This window comes from Gekko japonicus, unplaced genomic scaffold (genome assembly GCF_001447785.1).
Source record: "Gekko japonicus isolate JY-2015 unplaced genomic scaffold, Gekko_japonicus_V1.1 scaffold1392, whole genome shotgun sequence".
In the NCBI taxonomy this organism is placed as follows: Eukaryota; Metazoa; Chordata; class Lepidosauria; order Squamata; family Gekkonidae; genus Gekko; species Gekko japonicus.
Window position 1 is genome coordinate 320,336 of NW_015167578.1, and position 16,329 is coordinate 336,664.

The 16,329-nt window shown below is 43.1% G+C and overlaps 1 protein-coding gene across 1 annotated transcript in view; it reads left to right on the forward strand.

Annotated features, from left to right (window-relative positions):
* CAPN13 (calpain 13) overlaps window positions 1–16,329 on the forward strand; it is a 139,864-nt gene that overhangs the window by 37,644 nt on the left and 85,891 nt on the right. The window contains exons 3-4 of the mRNA XM_015413874.1: window positions 10,371–10,440; window positions 13,652–13,770. Of these exons, the coding sequence (XP_015269360.1) occupies window positions 10,371–10,440; window positions 13,652–13,770 (189 nt within the window). The remainder of the gene's footprint in view (window positions 1–10,370; window positions 10,441–13,651; window positions 13,771–16,329) is intronic.

The following is a 16,329-nucleotide window of genomic DNA, read 5'->3' on the forward strand; positions in this document are numbered from 1 at the left end:
GGGTCCGGGGGGGGGGGGGTTGCTTCATACTTTGGCTTCAGGTGCCCTGAGATAGACACGTGGTGCCGGAGGAAGGGGAAAACAGCACCACTTCCGACAGCGAAAATACTATGGGAAAGAAGCCAGGATAAGGACCTACTCCTCTTTGTTAATTTAATTAAATTTAGTTAGCACTCCCAGTGCCCTGGTGTCCCCTCCCAAAAAAATCCTGGCTACAGCTCTGATTTGATGGACTAAGATCCCAGGCACGTATTTCTTTTTCTTTTTCTCAGGTCACATATGTCTTTTCATAATCTTTTAAATGAGAATGGAGTTTGGGGGATAAGTTCAGGTCCTGAGGAATGTTACTATATTCATTCCAAATTTTCCTCAATAGCCAAACTAAAATTTGACATTTATTTGGATAAACCTGTCTCTAGTAGCAAAAGTGCCTAGCTTAACTGCACCCTCAGGCCTTCTCCAAGACTTATCTCCTCCCCCAACAGCATTCTAAACCATCCCTACAGTAATCATGTCATTGGTCAACTTTTCTATAAAATTATACTATGATTTCTGCTGTCTTCACCTGCTCAAAGGCATTCAATAGAGCTGAAAGATGTTATGACAACCTAGCCCTGTTTCCTCCATCAGACACAGGATTTTCCCTCTGTTTTTCTGTTCCCCTCTGACTGAGCAGCCACTTTATCTATTTTCTCCTTTCCTGAAGATCTATGGCTGCCCTACCCTGTCACCAATGTTCCCTCTAAGCTGTGGAGTCTTGTGAGCAAAAATTCTGCCTTGTGAGCTCCTGGCATTAAAGTTGTGAGTGAGCAATTTGGCTGCTGCATGAATTAGTTTGCTCTGGAGCCAATCTTCCTGAGCTAAGACAAAAACCTGTGAGCTGGAGGCTAAAAAACTGTGAGCTAGCTCACACTAACTCAGCTTAGAGGGAACACTGCCTGTCACATTATTGTATTTTTATGCTGGCTCAGCCCAGAAACTTGAGGGAAGGGATAAAATCACCCTCTTAGCTTAGACTTCAGAAATGGCATATGAGAGGCTTTATAACATTAAAAAATGTAGACAATATTTTATTAAACATAGAGAGGGAAAGGTCAGGTGAAATCAGGGATAAAATGTCTGAGGTAAATCAATAAGAACTCTGAAGTAACTTAATATTTTCACAAACTACAGTTCATATGTTTCCAGCAATTGAGGGTTTTAAACTTTTCACACAGTTTTAGAATATTTGAGATGAGAGGCTTTTGTTTCAGTGTTTAACTGATTCTTCAGGTTTCAAATAACACTAACAAGCACTCAAATTCCTTCTCTGAGCACACCAGGTATAACTCCACTCTTTAGAGCTACCTCCCATTCAACTGAGCAAGGAATCTCTTCTCTTTTCCTGGTCCAAATTGGGGGGGGGGGGTTCACCAATCTTCCCACTCCTCCTTACCAACTTTTTCAGTCCTCGGTCAGTGTTAAACTCTCTTCAGTCAGAGCTAAACTTTTCTCAGTCAGGGCTTATCTCCAACTCAGTCAGTACTAAACTGAATTTTCCTCAGCAGTCAGTTCCCAAGTCTTTATGCTCAAATCCTTTTGAGCAGCCTGTCACTCAAGGCTCTCTGGCTCTGTGAGCCATTAACCCTTCACAGTCTGTCACATGTTTATACTGCACTTATAAGCTTTTAAAGTGCAGTCCATCACAGCTGTCATCACAGTGAACCACTTATTTTAGTCTGTGGTTGGAAAAGCAGCAGGGGTGCACTATTAAAATCAAGTCCATTCTCTGGGAAATCTGAGCATGTGGGGCACTAGACCTCAAGGGCCTTTGGTGTCAGACATGCTTCTCTAGAATTTCTTAAGTGATAGAAGTTAATGGTTAATAGTTAACTTTGGCGCTCAAAGACTAGAGTTTTGCCCTGCCTTGGATAGCCCAGGTAAGCCCAATCTTGTCAGATCTCGGAAGCTAAGCAGGGTCAACTGTAGTTAGTACTTGGATGGGAGACTTCCTTGGAATACCAAGTTGGCAGGACAGAGGCAGGCTTTCAGTCACATCTCTGAGTATCCTCCAGGCCCTCAGTAGAGGTCAGTCCTCAGAGGTCAATGTGATTTCCAGGTGCAGACACACACACACACACTCATAGAGAAAATATCAAAAAAATATCCCCCCCAAAAAAACACTAAAGTTTTGAAAAAGAGGTCTGAAGGTCAAGGGTCAAAATCTACCCTTTGATCTTAAAGCAAAGAGATTGTTTTATAACATAGCAGAGGGTGAATCCATACAGTTTAGCAAGATCCTGGAAATTAATTTCCACTGCAAGCTCCAAAAAGCAATTGTGTTAGCCCACTTTCACCAGGACACAGTTTTGCCTCATAGCTATGTGTTTTCTTTGTGATGCCAGCCATTAAGGCTGGCTTAGCAAAGTGACGGTAAAGAAAAATAGCACCCCGATCCAGTTTGTCTCTGCTTGTTCTGCATCCTCTGAGTCATGCAGTATTTGGTTATTTAAGTGACAGATAACTTTTTTTTTACTACTGTCACTGTTCCAGATTCAATATAGCAGTTGAGGAGCGAAGCGGGCTTCAATTTTATCTCATGCATCAACAAGAGAATTGCCAATTACATTCAGAGTCTGGGATCTTTATAGCTGGTGGTAATGCACAAAGCAGAGAGAACACAGCTTGATTTGCAGATGCCAGGCAGTGCTGACAGCTAGAAACAACTTGTTTTGACTTGTAAAGCGAGTCAATTTGATATGGGAGTCCCTGAGGGTTTGGAACACAAAGTCGTCATTTTTGTCAATCATTTTGATTCTGACGTCCATGCCCTTTACCAGTAAATGTGAATTACGTAATTATTGTTTATTTACTATAGATGCATGCCACCCTTTAAAAAATCTCACTATGGCAAACAGGCCTCTTTGTGGTCTCCCATCCAAACAGTGATTTTTGTGGTATAGTAATCATTCTCAACTGGATTTTCCTGTGTGTACAAGGCAATGCAGTTGTAAATGATTGCAATAACACAATATCCAGCCATTTGTGGATGCAGCCTGTGTTTCTCCAGAGCATTTCCTGACCTGCTGGGCAGTCCTAGCGAGTGGGTTGGGGATAGGGATGTTGAACATTTGTTGGTTCCATTTGCATCCTGCTTGCCAGTTGTGAATGGAGACCTGACCTCTCGGTGTCTGGCTCCATAGTTTGTTAATCTCTGTGTGGGTATTTGGCAGGTTGTTCCCCTGTGTTGCTTACTATCCGTGCAGTACAGTGAAAATTACCTTTTGTGCATTCCTGACTGAGTTACACTAAGCCCCACCTTTGCTATGTACCTGCTTTGTTCAGTAGCTGCTCTGCTCAGCAGGCAGTTGTTTAAATAGACAATTAAATCTTTTAAAAATCACATAAACCAATCATCGATAAATGCTGTGTTTCAGTATAATCCTACCCGTTGATGTTCACCTAAGAAATCCTTAGTGATGCTAATGGCTGTCGATCAATTTGAATCGGCAGCATCTTTGAGCATGCACAGTTTTGCAAAAACCTGATGCAAACTGCTTCAGCAGGTTCTGAGGCTGCTCTGCATGAACCAACAGTTGATTTCCACCTTCAAACATGGTAAATCCAACGATCAAACGCATCTGTGGCAATGTAGGGGATATAGGGGAGCAAGAAGAAAAGTTGCCTGGGATTTTATAAGGTCATCTCCCTTTGAAGAGCTGCTTGACCTGCAGGCATTGGGAGGTGATGTGCAGGGCTCTGTTTTTGGAAAAGCTGGTTTCTGTCTACCAAGTTACAAACTCTGGATTGTTGCCAACTCCACAGGAAGCTCATCTAACAAATTTTCTACCTTTTTCTGCCTTTTGTAACAGAAGAATCTGTAAAGAGAGCCCCCCCCCCCCAGCAAGCTTTTATAATAAGAACATAAGAACATAAGAGAAGCCAATGTTGGATCAGGCCAATAGCCCATCTAGTCCAAAACTCTGTCACACAGTGGCCAAAAATACCAGGTGCCATCAGGAGGTCCACCAGTGGGGCCAGGACACTAGAAGCCCTCCCACTGTTGCCCCCCGCCCCAAGCACCAAGAATACTTGCCCCAGACTGAGAGTTCCTATCTATACCCTGTGGCTAATAGCCACTGATGGGCCTCTGATCCATATGTTTATTTCTCTCTTGAAGCCATCCATGCTTGTAGCCGCCACCACCTCCTGCGGCAGTGAATTCCACGTGTTAATCACTCTTTGGGTAAAGAAGTACTTCCTTTTATCTGTTCTAACCTGACTGCTCAGCAATTTCATTGAGTGCCCACGAGTTCTTGTATTGTGAGAAAGGGAGAAAAGTACTTCTTTCCTGACCTGCTCTATCCCATGCATAATCTTATAAACCTCAGTCATATCACCCCTCAGCTGTCATTTCTCCAAGCTGAAGAGCCCCAAGTGTTTTAACCTTCCTTCATAGGGAAAGTTTTCCAACCCTTTTATCGAGTTGCCCTTTTCTGCACTTTTCCCAATGGTATAATATCCTTTCTGAGGTGTGGTGACCAGAACTGTATACAGTACTCCAAATGAGGTCGCACCATTGATTTATACAAGGGCATTATGATACTGGCTGATTTGTTTTCAGTTCCCTTCCTAATAATCGCCAGCATAGCATTGACCTTTTTTTATTGCAGTTGCACACTGTCTAGACATTTTCAGTGAGTTATCTACTATGACTCCAAGATCTCTCTCTTGGTCAGTCTCTGTCAGTCAACGTGTATTTATAGTTAGGATTTTTGGCTCCACACTGAACCCCATTTGTCATATTGACGCCCACTCACCCATCCTCGACAGATCCCTTTGGAGTGCCTCACAATCCTCCCTGGTTCTCACCACCCTGAACAACTTCGTGTCATCTGCAAATTTAGCCACTTCACTGCTTACTCCCAACTCCAAATCATTAATAAACAAGTTAAAAAGCATCGGACCGAGTACTGATCCCTGTGGTACCCCACTGCTTACCACCCTCCACTGAGAAAATTGCCCATTTATACTCACTCTCTGTTTCCTATTAATTAGCCAGTTTTTGATCCACAAAAGGACTTGTCCTTTTATCCCGTGACTATTGAGCTTATTTAGGAGCCTTTGATGAGGAACTTTATCAAAAGCTTTCTGGAAGTCAAGGTAAACAACATCTATTAGGTCCCCCTTGTCCACATATTTGTTCACTCTCTCAAAGAATACTTAACAGGTTAGTGAGACAAGATCTTCCCTTACAGAACCCATTCTGACTCTTCCTTAATAGGTTTTGTTCATCAATGTGCCTACTAATCCTTTCCTTAATAACAGTTTCCACCTACTTACCCAGTATCAATGTCAGACTGACTGGCCTGTAATTTCCCAGATGTCCTCTGGAACCCTTTTTAAAGATGGGAGTGACATTAGCTACCTTACAGTCCTCAGAAATGGAGGCAGATTTTAATGAAATATTACATATTTTTGTCAGGAGATCCACAAGTTCACATTTGAGTTCTTTCAGAACTCTCAGATGTATGCCATCTGGTCCTGGTGATTTATCAGTTTTTAAGTTGTCTATCAGTCATAGGACCTCCTCTCTCGTCACCTCAATCTGACTCAGGTCTTTCAACACCCCTCCCGAAATCAGCGGTTCTGGAGTGGGCAAGCACTTTCCATGGGGTGAATTCTTAGAGAAGAAGGAGCATGACCATTATGGCTTTTACACTTAAGGACAATATTCATGTAATATACAATGGTGTAATACATTATGGTATATATTATGCTGTATATACTATGATACCAGACATGTAATTGAGCATGAAAAAACCCATCAAACATGTGGTGCTGGGGAAAGTGGTGTTAACCCTTCCTTGCCATGCTGCCTCCCCTGTCAAATCCTCCCTCCCCAAAGCTGCTTTTTGCAGCTCAATTGTATGTCTGAAGATTTGTTTATTTATTATTTATTTAATAGTTAAATTTATATCCCACCCTACCTCACAAGTGGGCTCAGGGCAGCTCACAACATATAAAATAAAAATAAAACCGATAATATAAAAACAATTGAACAATTTAAACAATCAAAGCGACATGGTACAAAAACACTAACAGTCCAATGTCTCCTGTAACATTTTAAACAGACAGTAATAGGTAGCCCAATTTATAGCAGTTTTTAAGCAGTTGGTGGTAGGTTCCCTACTATACAACAGTGCCCCATAGGTAATAAACAGTATCTGAAAGGCACTGGGCAGATACCAAATGCAGGGGAAGCTGAGATGGTTTAACGCCCGCCACCTTAACCAAAGTCCTGGCAGAATGGCTCTGCCTTACAGGTCCCGTGGAACTGTAATAGGTCCTGCAGGACTCTGATCTCAGGTGGGAGCATGTTCCAACAGGCCAGGGACAGGACTGAGAAAGCCCTGGCCCTGGTTGAGGCAAAGCAGACATTTCTCAGGCCAGGGATTACCAGGAGGTATTGATCTGCAGAGCACAAGGCTCTTCGGGGCACATATGAGGAGAGGCGGTCCCGTAGATATGCTGGTCCCAGGATCCAAACACAGATCCCCAGCATGACATGTGGTTTGGCCCAACGCCCTACATACTAGCATTTCACGTAGCCAACACCCCTTACTATGGGATTAACATCAATAAATTTAGAAGGGTATCACTTTATTTAGAAATCCACTGCCAATCACTACCCTGCCAGCCAAACATCCCTGGTTAATAAGAGAGCTAGCAAGTAAGCAGCAGTTGACTTTATTACATTGCTGTGCTGCATGCTGTAAGGAAAGTTTAACAAACTCCCATGGGATTCCTTGACAATCAAAACCAGGGAAAAGTTTCTTCTCTCTCCAGGCCGTGTCCTCGGAAATGAAAGCCACTTTCAATGCCATGAGAGCTGTGTCCTTTTAAAGGGCATCGTGCTACAGATGCTGAAATACAGCGAGTGGCAATATAATGCCACATCTCCTTTGCAGACATCAATTACTCCTGAAATCTACATCTAATTCAATCAGCTGAATAGGCAGTGACACCTCTCTTATGAAGCAGTCGCAGGCAGGAAATGTTGTTTCCATTTCATTAAGCAGATTGAATACAAGCAAACAAATGGACTTTATTTCAGGAATATTGAGTGGATAGGGCCTGAGGGCACAAAACTCTAGTGACCTCCATAAAAAACACATCAGGTCTTCACTTGATAGTACCAACAGCAGGGAAGCAGCTTCCACTCATGTTAGGAAAGAGCTCTTTTGTGTGACAAAGGAATAGCAGATTAGTTACTCAGCCATGCTCCACCTCTCAGCAACCATGTCCCAAAGAGCTCAGATGCAGGTGGAGGACTTTTGGTTGGCCTAATTACATGATATATTTTCCTGAGTTCATCCCTGTATTCTCAGAAACTGTGCATGCCCAGTGACATGGACCTGATTCTGATTGGGACTGTACCACACAGGGGTATGGACTTAAGCCTGCTCCCATGCCATTTTCCTGACCCGAAACAGCCCCATGGAGAACTATTTGCCCCACTGGGGAAACCTATGTGTACCAAACCAGTACCTTGTAGAGCCCCCTGTTACCCAAACCAATAATACATGTGCTGTCCTTTTGCTAGCAAAGAGAAAACACTTGTGTTGTGGGGTATTAATTGTCAAGACCATAACCTGTGTATATGGGGGTCAAGTACAGTTGGGGTAACACAGTGGGATCCAAACCCTGCTATGAATTGGATGGACTGAGGGATGACTTTTTAGACATTTTTGCTGAGACTGAAGAGGGGAAAAGGTGTTGGCACTGAAATGTAGGAGTGCTTAAAAGTCCATCTCTCAGGAGATGAGTTAGTTTGAAAAGGGTTTTTGTGTGTGTGTGCATTGTGGAAGACAGTTTTTCTTCTTTTGCTTTACATGTAAAAGTATCTAGAAGGATTCCTTTAGGGAGATTGAGAGTTTAGATGGGCAAGTAGATGGCTGAGCACTTGATGGAGTAGGGGGAGAAAGCTTCCTGTCTAGCATTTAAGATAAAGAGGAAATGGCTGGGGTTGGCCCACTGATTGTCTTGATTATCTGGGTCATTATTAAGGCCAGATTATCAGGGAGGGTACCCCTTAGGTCCTTGGGGAAAAGGATCTTCGATTGACTCCCACCAAATATGGCTTTCATATGATTAACAGAAGAGTTGCTTCACATTCCTCACATGCCCTCAGCTTGCCTCACTGTCATTTTGATAACAGTTTGATCTAGACACCATGTTTAATTGCTAGGCCCATGCTAAGACGTGCAAGTGTACACAGATCCAAAATGGAGGGTCCCCTGTGAATTTTCTGATGCAGTGTGAAGTACCAAAGGAAGCACGGGAAAATAAGGAGGGGGCACAGTTCATTTGAAGGATCTTGTGTAGCAAAGAAAATATTTGCTCTGCATGAGACTCTGAAGAGCTTATGCCAGTAGGGATGGGCATGAACCAGTGGACAAACTAAAATTCATCACGAGTTTTGGCCGATTTGTGATTCATGAAGCAATGTTTGGGAACTGAAAAACCACCATGAATTTTCACAGATTTTGATGCAGTTCATGGCGGTTCATGGTGGTTTGTGTGGAGCAGAAAGCCCCTTTAAACAGCTGAGCCACTGGGAGTAAACTGTTCTGTGTGGTTCAGCTGTTTAAAGGGGCTTTACTTGGCAGCCAGCCTCTGGGGTAGCTACCCAAGAAAGCCCCTTTAAACAGCTGAGCCACGGGGGCAGCCCAAAACAACTCAGCTGCGGGAGCAGGCTTCCCCTGCAGCTCAGCTGTTTTGGGCACAAGCCTCACAAACCCGGTTCAGTTCATATCCGAGCCGACTGGGTTCATGGAGTTCATGGTTCAGTTTGTGGTTTGCCCACAAATCAAACCGTATTTTTGTGGTTCATTCATGCCCATCCCTATCTGCTAGTCATAGTAGCCATTACTGAGTTAGGGAGGCCAATAGCTGAACTCCATATAAGGCAGTTTCATGCATCAGTGAGGATATAGGCTAGCATATATGGCCTTTTAAGATGTGGCTGTGATTTTCATAGTACATGAGTCAAGTGTAAACTTGGATAGCTGTTTGTCCAAGCTGGGATTCAGTTGGATAACCCCAGTAATCTCAAAGCTAATAAACAGACACAAGTTATTAATCTGTTCCATTTTATGATGCAATATCATGCCAGACCATAAAAGAAAACTCGGGATCTACTGAATCTCAGTGTCATCACCATCTAGGCAAATGTTAACACAGATTTATGAAAATTGTGCCCCAACAGAAAACAAAAGCAAACACCAGCATTTCAGCCAGATATGTGGGTTATACACCTTTTTGACATCTCTGTTTACCAAATGGGAGTATAGTCTTAAATCATCCTTGTAAATAATCGTGTTCACAGTACAGGCCTAAGTAGGGTTGCAGTCTTCTAAATCCATGGAACTCGATGAGTTTAGAAAAGTGTAACTTTGTAGGATTACACTGTCAGTTTCCTCCAGTTTGTTCTATAGTGAAAGAACTCAATAATCAGGGCTCTTTTTGTAGAAAAAGCCCAGCAGGAACTCATTAGCATAATAGGACACACCCAACAGCAGAAACTCATTAGCATATTAGGCCACACCCCTGCCACCACAGCTCATTAGCACATTAGGACGCACCCCCATGTTACCAGAAGTGTGGTTATCCAGCCACACCCACCTTTTGCTTCTTATTCTGTTTGCCTTGTTTGTTGTGAAAACCCAGGGCTTTTTTTGTAGCAGGAACTCCTTTGCATGTTAGGCCACACAACCCTAATGAAGCCAATCCTAATGGATTTCTGCTGTTGGGTGTGGCCTATTATGCTAATGAGTTCCTGCTGGGCATGGCCAACTTGGGAGCCAGCCGGAACTCCGTTCCTGTGCGTTCCTGCCCCAAAATAGCCCTGGAACTCATGCAACAATTGCATGAAAGCATTCAATCAGATTTGCTAATCTGGGTGAGGGTAGTCTGTTTTGTTTCAAAAAAGCATTAGAAAATCCAGGAAATAGCTTGTTAAATCAATCGTCCTTCCATGCATTGGTTCTATCTTCTTATCTATGTAGTCAAAGTTGTAGCTTGGAGCTGGTCTGGGAATGGGTAAAGTTTAAACTGTCTCCTCTGGGGTACAAGCTTGTCCCACCTAGGAATTTTTTGAAAATTAGGATTTAAAAAAAAATGTGAGAAGACAGTGGAAGATAGTTGGTGAGGGAGGGAGGGAGGGAAGAAGGCTTTATCTACGTGGGACCCTTCCTGTTCTGAAATTTCAGCACAACACGAAATTGCTCAGGGAGATAGTGAAAATTGTCTTCACTGAAAAAATATAATAGAGAAGTATAGGCTGCTATTAAATGTCAAAATCATGGTATCTTTTTCCTTTTTTCAAGGATATACTAGAAAACCCCAAGTTAATCGTGGATGATGTGAGCAGGTTCGATATTCTCCAAGGGAAAATAGGTGAGATCAAAATTCTCTTTGCCGTTGACTGACCTTTGTTTGGACATGTACATGTTCTCTCATCCTATCATAACCAATCAATGGCTATTTATTTTATTTCAAGGCTACAGGTGGCTACTTATTGCTAACATTCAATACTTTTGTGCATTATTTACTTATTTTTAAACAATTTACTAATCCCCCTTCCAATAGCTCAGCATGGTTTCAATTTCTGCCTGCCCCTTATTGTAATTTCCTTTGTAAATATATTTAATATCCAGATTCTCTATTATTATTGTTGTTGTTGTAGTTGTTGTTAATCAGCATCATCATAATCATTGTTGATGTTAACTAATATTTAGATCTTTATCACTGGTAGAACTGTTCATACACTGTGATGTATACAATGAACACATTAAGGAGGACTGGAATCATGCCTGCTGGCCTCATTCCACCTTCCCCGTACACATTAAAATGCCTGAACCAAGTTTACACATGTAGAGAAGTTCTGATGAACACAAAGAGGTCAGGAGCAAGCATGCCTAGTGGTTGTGATGATGACCCCACCCACCCACCCACCCAGTGGTCTCTGTAGAGAGCCAGCATAGTGTAGTGGTTAAGAGCAATGGACTCTCATCTGGAGAACTGGGTTCGATTCCTCACGCCTCCACATTAAGCCAGCTGGGTGACCTTTGATCAGTCACAGCTCTCAGAGCTCTCTCAGCACTCTCAAAATAAGTTCAGCTCACCACAAAAGAGTTAGAACTTAAGGCTGCCAGACAATCTTCAGATCTCCTGGCTATACCACATGCAATGCCCTATGAATAGGACTGCTGCATTACCTAACATGATGTAAGTGTAGATATCACTCAAGACATCCAAAGATATGACTCAAGACATCCAAAGCTCCACTAGTTTTGAAAGGAAACCAAAAGATCATGCTTAATTGAGTGCCCCCAGCTTCAATTCAGGAAGCAAGCCATCACTATGAGAAAGATGAAAAAAATCCCGGGTCTGGTAACACAGTAGAAAAGGTGGCAGAGCATCTACTTGTAGCAGAGAGAGTGTAGTTCAGAACAGAAAAATCTATGATGTGTGAAGGAAATGTTTTGTTTTTTTAAAAAAAGGAGTTTTGACTAGGAGAGATTTGAAAGAAGAGATGGCTTGGCTGAGATGGGGGCTTAATCCAGAAGGCACAGGGAGTGGCAAGGGGGGGGGGAGAGCATGCGTGGACAGTGGGTGAAGGAAAGGGCAGTGTTTGTTACATGCTAGTGAAGAAGCGGAGGAAGGAAAGAAAGGGGAGTGAGAGAACAGCTACAGGTAACACAGGGCACTGAAGAACCTGAAGGGGGATAGAAAGGAGCCCATGCTGTGGGAAATGGCGCAGAGACAGACAGCAAGGGTTCATATGGTCACAGTGATGGAAGAGAAAATTATTCCAGCCTGCTGAAGAGCAAGTAAATGCAAGCGAGCACCAGGAAGGAGAAAATTGAAATTGTCTACGTGAGAGATGACCTGGATATGCAAAAGGTTTATAGCTGCTGAGGCAGAAAGGGAAAGGCAAGTTTTAAAAAGAGAGGTGGAGGGATTTAGCAATAGCCTGAATGTGCGAGAAGAATGAAAAACAAAGTCAAAGATAACACTACTCTTGGGACCTTGAGAGGCAAGGGAGATAACACTATTTCCAACAGGGATCCAAAAAGAATGGGGAAAGGATGGGTCTGGAATGATGATGAGGGGCCCATCATGCCCATCTACCATTTGATGCGTTGTTAGAACACTGAGGAGTAAATGCCAGCAAGGCAGCTTGTGATAAAAAGAACTGGACAGAAAGAATGGAAAAATAGGCCTGTGACTCACCACAACCCTGTCTGCTCCTTAAGAGCTCTAGTTCCTCTACTTTACAGGCAAGGCTGATCTCAGGTCCTTTCTTTTTTGCACAGCTGGGGGCCAATGTGTGGGAGATGAGTGAAAGACTCATTTCTGCTGCAATCAGGAGCAGACAAGCAGCAGGAGGGAAATGGCTGATTAACTATTTCCCTTCCTGCCATTTTCTGCTCAAAATCACTTCAGGGTTTTTCCCCCACCCTTGCAAAGGAAAAGATAGGAGGGAACCATATTTTGTTACCTGCAGTTCAGAAAGGATAGTGGGGTATCTTAACGGAGAGAAGACCAGGATGAAGAGAGGGTGAAACTGATTGAAGACTTCAGTGCTGCTGGATCATGGTGAAGGGCCAGGACACACATCCTGAGAATGTTCATACAACTCCCACAACATTGTCTGGGTTGGCTGGAATATCCAGAGTGGGCCTGCGAACAGGGACAGGCTCTTCTGCACTTGAGCAGATATCACTATTTTTTATAAGGTGACTGCTAAATTATCTATGAGACAGAAAATTGTGGAAGGCATTAAAGGAGTCATCTGAGATCTAAGAGATGAGGACAGATCTACACATTACATGGCGGACTCAGGTTTCCAACCCAGTCACAAGGAGAGGAACACTGAAAGGGGAGAATCAACAGACCAGAGTAGGTTGATTAACCCTTTCTTGGCTGCAGAGTCTCCCCTGAAAATGACCCAAAAGGCCATGTTTGGTTTTTTTTTTAGAAAATGACCCAAAAGGCCATGTTTTTACTATTTAACTTAAAATACTGATGTACTGCTTTTAAAAAACCAACCAACCATGGGATCCATAAAAAGAGTTTGTCAGTTTAAAAATCAAGCAATAATTTAAAACAGTAAAAATAAACTAGAGACAAGATAAACAGCATCACAGAAGGTCCATTCCATGAAAGAGAGCCTAAACACTTTGGCTTCAATCGACAGCATCCCTAATCCCCAAACTTGGCTCTGAGGTGGGAAAGCCAGCCTCACAGGGGAATATGTAGGGGAGAATAAGCAAGTGAGGGAAGGGTGAAACACTCCTGCCCACTGAATAATTCTCATAATACCTGGTGCCCTCAAAAAGATTGTTCAGATACTGTCTACAGTTTGCCTTCTTTCTTTCTTTCTTTCTTTCTTTCTTTCTTTCTTTCTTTCTTTCTTTCTTTCTTTCTTTCTTTCTTTCTTTCTTTCTTTCTTTCTTTCTTTCTTTCTTTCTCCAAAGTTTGGATTCCTTCGGGAAGAAAGCAAATTTATTTTGGGTACCTGGTTAAAGATGCTTCCATCCCTCTTTCTGGGACTGGGTGCAAGACTGGGAATAATGACATTTAGTCTCTTATCTTCTTGGAGGTGATTGCTGGCTTCTAGCAGCGCTGGGCTCTTTGACTGTGCAGCAGCGGTTCCTGGGAAATGTTGTTCCAAAAGACCAAGACTTCAAACACAATTATGCAGGAATTTTTCATTTTCGGGTATGTAATGTAGGTTGTGATAGTATGATTTGGAATTACTTGTCCAGCCAAAATCCCAGAACTGCTGTTTGAGTCTCCTTGATAATACATGCTTAATATTATATGTATTCAGTTTTAGTAATATAAGGTTTTCTAGTACGGTTTCCAATATGGAAGGGTCAGTCTAAGAAATTCCTTATCTTCAGCTTCACAAGCATTATTTACGAGCAATCTAGCATTCTTTAGTTTTTTAAGAAATGTTATTATGGAATTTGGAAGTATTTCCCTCATCCACTTATCAGCAGCTCAGTATACCTGGTTCTGCTTTTTGTCTGACAAGAAAATCAAACCAAACACTAAAAAACCAAAGGAAAAATACCCTGAATCAAATATCCTTGTATGTAATGTATTTAAACTATCTTTTCAAAGTTGCTGCTAACACAGCACAGCTTGGCAATTAGTTCAAATGCAGTTTTTCAGAGAAGGCATCTTTTTTCCCCTCACAAAGAGATAAAACAAAATTCTTTTTCAGTAGGTGCCTGCCATTTAATACTTCAAAGGATTTTTGTGAACGGAAAGTGATACTGTAACAGCCCTATAGACTAAAATTGATGAGAATACACCTGATGTAGTTTCATTTCTAAAATTAAATAGTGGGACTAAGCCTGGCCTTAGGTGGATGGGATAGCAGCTGAGAATTCTGGGATATGGTGCTCTATGCAGCATATAAAACAAATAAACAATTGCAATCCCCCCTGGCAGTTAAAATTAGCTGCCAAGCATTAGATCAGAGAGTACAAAAACACATGATAATTCATCAGGTGATAAAACCATGCTGTTCATGTAACTCTGCATCTGTTGTGATGTATAAATTCTCCTTATCACTTGGCAGGATGATGCAGATGATCAAGTCATTCTAGAGAAAGAAATGGGGTTGCCAGACCCCTGGTCTGGGTGGAGGTTTCCCTGATTTTCAGGGCTTCAGCCCACTGCCAGCCAGTTGGCTGGTTGGAGAAGCCCCACCCCCCAAGCCCCACCCCAAGCCCAATCACAGCCAACCTTCTCCCTTCTCTCCTGAGAGATTTAAAGGGCCCTCCGATCAGCTGGTGGGCCTTTTAAATCTTGCAGAGGGGAGGGAGAGGGGCGGCTGTGGGCCACACACTTGAATTCCAAGCAGCGATTCACCACTTGGAATTCAGGCACACATGGCACCGCTGAAGCATTTAAAGGGACCCTTTAAATGCTTCTGGCCAGCAGGAACTGGACTTTGCATGCCTGAATTCCAAGCAGCATGAGATTGCCCACTGCCCCCCCCCAGTTGAAAGTCATTCTGTTTCAACCAGTAGAGGCAAAGCACTGAAGGGATCCCCCACAACCACCCTAAATCTGGTCAGCCATGAAAGGCTGGCTTGGGAAATCATACCCATTGTTGGATGTCTCAAGCTGCCCGCCATATTTTATACCTAAATACCGCCTTTCCCCATATGTTCCCCCGCGAGCACTACGATCTGGGACGCAACACCTCCTGGCTATGCCAGGTCCCAAGGAGGCCAGGCTGGCTGCTACCAGGGCCAGAGCCTTTTCGGTGGCGGCTCCTACCTGGTGGAACGAGCTCCTGGAGGAGATTCGGGCCCTGTGGGACCTTACAGGGCCTGTAAGACGGAGCTCTTCCGCCAGGCGTTTGAGTAGGAGCCGCCACTACTGTACCATCATTATGATCTGGCCCTGGAAGAAAGACCGATAGCACTAAGCGGAACAGATGGCACTGAGTGGATATAACAGCATTAATAAGCCATCTTTATGGTAATTTAATTTGAACATTGAGAGCACTTAATAATGTCGAAATCTGTTGATTGATTTTAAATGTTTTTAATTGTTTTATGTGAGGCTTGTGCCTGATTGTGAGCCACCCTGAGCCTGTGCTGCGGGGAGGGTGGGCTATAAACTGAATTTATAAATAAATAAATAAATAAATAAATAAAATATGCGTTGGACTGGTTCTCAAACTGTGAGTCAGGACCCTAAAGTGGGTTGTGGCTCTCTGACATGTTAATCACAAGGCCAGGAAGGAGGAGGTGAAACAGGGTAAGTTGGAGAGGAGGCTCTGGGAGGCTTGATGGCATATTTAGGGTTGCCTCTGCATAATGTGTAGAATTACCTTGAAATACAACCTGTCACTCAGTAGTACTATATATTTGTAAATGCTATTGATGAAAAATAAACAGAAGAAGAAGAAGAAGAGATTGGATTTATACCCCGCCCTTCACTACCCAAAGGTGTCTCAGAGCAGCTTACAAACTCCTTTCCCTTCCCCTCCCCACAACAGACACCCTGTGAGGCAGACGGGGCTGAGAGAGCTCTTGACAGAAATGGCTCTTTTTCAAGGACAGCTCTTGTCAGAACTACAGCTTGCCCAAGGCCATCCAGCAGGTGCAAGTGGAGGAGAGGGGAATCAAACCCGGTTCTCCCAGATTAGAGTCTGTGCACTTAACCACTACACCAAAATGTGCTAAGTGTGGGATTCTTATGGTGGAGAGGGGGAAAGCTACTTGGAATTACTTTGCAAGTGTGTCCCAAGAG